Source organism: Phytophthora parasitica, assembly GCF_000247585.1.
Source record: "Phytophthora parasitica INRA-310 unplaced genomic scaffold supercont2.31, whole genome shotgun sequence".
Classification (NCBI taxonomy): Eukaryota; Oomycota; class Peronosporomycetes; order Peronosporales; family Peronosporaceae; genus Phytophthora; species Phytophthora nicotianae.
Genome location: NW_008649017.1, coordinates 175,845 through 178,877, shown reverse-complemented (window position 1 = coordinate 178,877; position 3,033 = coordinate 175,845). Strand labels below are relative to the sequence as shown.

At 49.8% G+C, this 3,033-nt stretch overlaps 1 protein-coding gene across 1 annotated transcript; it reads right to left on the bottom strand.

The window, feature by feature from the left end:
* Window positions 1–2,069: 2,069 nt before the first annotated feature.
* Window positions 2,070–2,990, bottom strand: PPTG_12993 (hypothetical protein; the record flags this gene model as incomplete). The annotated part of the gene is made up of 1 exon (XM_008908687.1): window positions 2,070–2,990. One exon carries the CDS (start codon window positions 2,988–2,990, stop codon window positions 2,070–2,072), a length of 921 nt encoding a protein of 306 aa, XP_008906935.1.
* Between the last annotated feature and the right edge of the window lie 43 nt (window positions 2,991–3,033).

Here is a 3,033-nt window from a genome sequence, read left to right as displayed (position 1 = left end):
GTCTAGAGGGCGGAGCGTGACTTGCTCCTGCTGTTGGGCCCGACGGGTAACCACTCGGCGCACGTGAACAGGTTCCGTGTGCTGACAAGCCCACCGGCTCAACATATCAGCCCACACGTTATCAGTCCCGGCGATATGATTGATAGTGTACCGAAATTCACTCAACTTCAGATCCCACCGCAGTAGTTTACCACAAATATGCTTCTTGATATTCTCCGCAGGCGCAAATATATGTATCAAATTCCTGTGATCGCAGAACATCCGAAACCCCCTCGGTCTCATCAGTTGATATGATAACTTTTCACAGGCAGTGACTAGAGGGAACGCTTCCTTCTCAATTACACTCCAATTCACCTGAGCTCCAGTAAATGTACCACTTAGACAAGTCAAAAGTCGGTGGGATTGCTCGCTAACGTCCTTTGCAGAGTCCCAATTTTCAATTTCAGTCACTAAGATGCTCCAACCCTGGTCAGAGGCATCCGTGACTAGCACCAGGTCTCCATCGGCACTGGGGTGGTGCAGAGTAGCAGATGTAGCTAGCAACTCACGAACATTGTCGAAGACCACTCGAAGCTCAGCAGTAAACACTATAGGCACCGCTGCGGCAGCTCGCTTCGACTTCTTTTTGTTGCGGAGTGCTACGTCAAGATACTCCTGAAGTGGCTTCACAGCTACTGCGTAGCCCACAATACTTTCTCGCAGCCAATTAGCTGCACACAGGAACTGCTGCAGGTCTGCAGCAGTCTGTGGGTACGGCATTTCCCGTAATGACCGTATGCGCTCGGGATCATGCGTTACTCCAACACCATCTATAATTTTCCCGCACCACTTCACGCTTCTCTGATATAGACTCGACTTCTTCACACTCAGTTTCAAACCGAAGTCGTTTACCAAAGAAAAAAGATTTTGAAGTTTCTCCAGGTACTCATCAATATTGCTACCATACAGTAGGAGCTCATCTACCCAAACTAGTAGGTGCTTGTACAGTAATTCCTTGAAACACGTCTCCATCGTTCGCTGAAAATGGATGGCAGCATCACTACATCCTTGAGGCACCCGGGTAGGTGTATACACTTTACTATCCGTCATATACGAAAGAAATTCCTGACACTCTTTTGCCAAAGGAAGCTGCCAGAAACCTTTTAGATAGTCAAACAAACTAAAATGAGCCATACCACGTACGTGCTCCGTAATGACACGAAGATTCGGCATCACACCCGCAGCAGCTTCAGTCTCAGCATTCACCGCACGGTAGTCACTAGTCTGCCGATATTCGTCAGAGCCGGGTTTCCTCACTGGTAATGCTGGACTGGCCCATCGGCCCTGTGGATTTTCGTATACCCACCCCATACGCTCGAGTTCAGCGTTAAAGTCTCTCAAAAATTCTCTTAAGTGCGGCGGATACTGCCTCGCTTTGCACTTCTGTGGTTTAGCACCATCCCTTAGCTTTACTAACAGCGGTGGGACCTTTGCCGGAGGGTCACCACCGAGTTTCAGTCTCCAAATGTCAAACATCACTGCTATTTTCAACAAATCACTTCGTCGCTCGCGTGGAAACCCGTTATCAATCGCCTTATCCACTAATTCTTCAACTGCAACTCTTACCTCACTGTCGCCTTCCACCCCAATCTCAAAATCGTCATTGCAGTTTACGGGATCTTCATCAGTGGTATCACTTCCCACAAGCTGTTCAAGTTGGCGGTCCACGTCAATTCCGAGCGTGGTCAGAACATCCTTTCCAAGAATGAATTCCTCTTCATCTTCTTCGATTACCAAACATTTCACTGGCTTAGTAAGGCACACAGGCCCTGCAGCTGTATTTATCCGCAAGCTCACATCCACACTACCGTGGGCTTGGATAATGTGTCCTCCAGCTGTCCTCACTACAACCGCCTCCTCCAATTTCTCCAGCTTCACCGCTGGGTCCTTCGTCATCAGCTCTCTGAGATTTATCCTGCTGATAACGCTTGTGTCTGCCCCTGAATCAGCGCAAAAGGCATCGAGTGCACTCCGTTTAGCTCAACTAGCTTTACAGGCCCAGGCAGGCACTCTTTAATGCGCTTAACACTTCAATCGTGGGCGACTTTCTTGCGGTCAGCCTTCTCACGGTTGCGCCGCTCATGCGGTTGCCGCAATAGATTGGCCTTCTCGTCGTGAGTCGCAACTGGGCACTTCACTAACCAATGGTCCCCCTTACATTTTAGGCAACCACCGATCGGATTTGCAGCTCCTGTCTTTGGAGGTCCCTGTTGGACGTTCCGACCTTGCTTTCTACTCACATTGTCCTGTGGTTGTTGCGAAACAGGCTTCGCTTCGTCACCGTCCTTTGATCTATATTTCTTCTTTGAGCGACTCGATTCTCGTGAACTGTCCAATTTGTCCCCAGTTCGAGCCGAACTGCGTTGTCGCTTACGGCGTTGAAAGTCTCGCTCAAGTTCAAGAGCTTTCTCCAGAATGATCTTGAAAAGCACCTTTTCATCACTACGCGCAGTCCGATTCTGATATACCAGGATGGACTCTATCTCTTCCCGCAGTGCCTGGGGTTCAAGGGACGCGACCAGTAATTTGCACTTCAACTTCAGACCTTCTTGGTGCATAAAGAATTTGCACCAACCATGTTCATCAATCACCTGGCGACTAGCCCGAAAGTATTGCACTACTCGCTCGCGTACATCTGTCTCATGCAGGTTCATCCGTACGGCAGCCTTGAACTCAACCGCCACGTTCGGCACCGTGTTGTTCTTCACTGTGGCGAGGATAATATCGATCTTGCCCAGAAGTACTTCGTTGGTCAGGTCTTCCTTGTTAATTCCCCACTCCAGGTCGCACAGAACCTCCAGCAAGCTCGGCTCGAACGAGCTGCAGATGTCTGTCGTCATGGCTGAAATTTGCTCGGGGTCGTGGCAGCAGCGGATGGCCACTTCCTGCTCGTACTCCTTGCGTCTTCGCTTCCATTCCACTAACGCTGCGTGCGATGTACTCTCGATCATCGGTGCAACGAGGGGAACGAAAAACGATACTGCTGTCGATCCA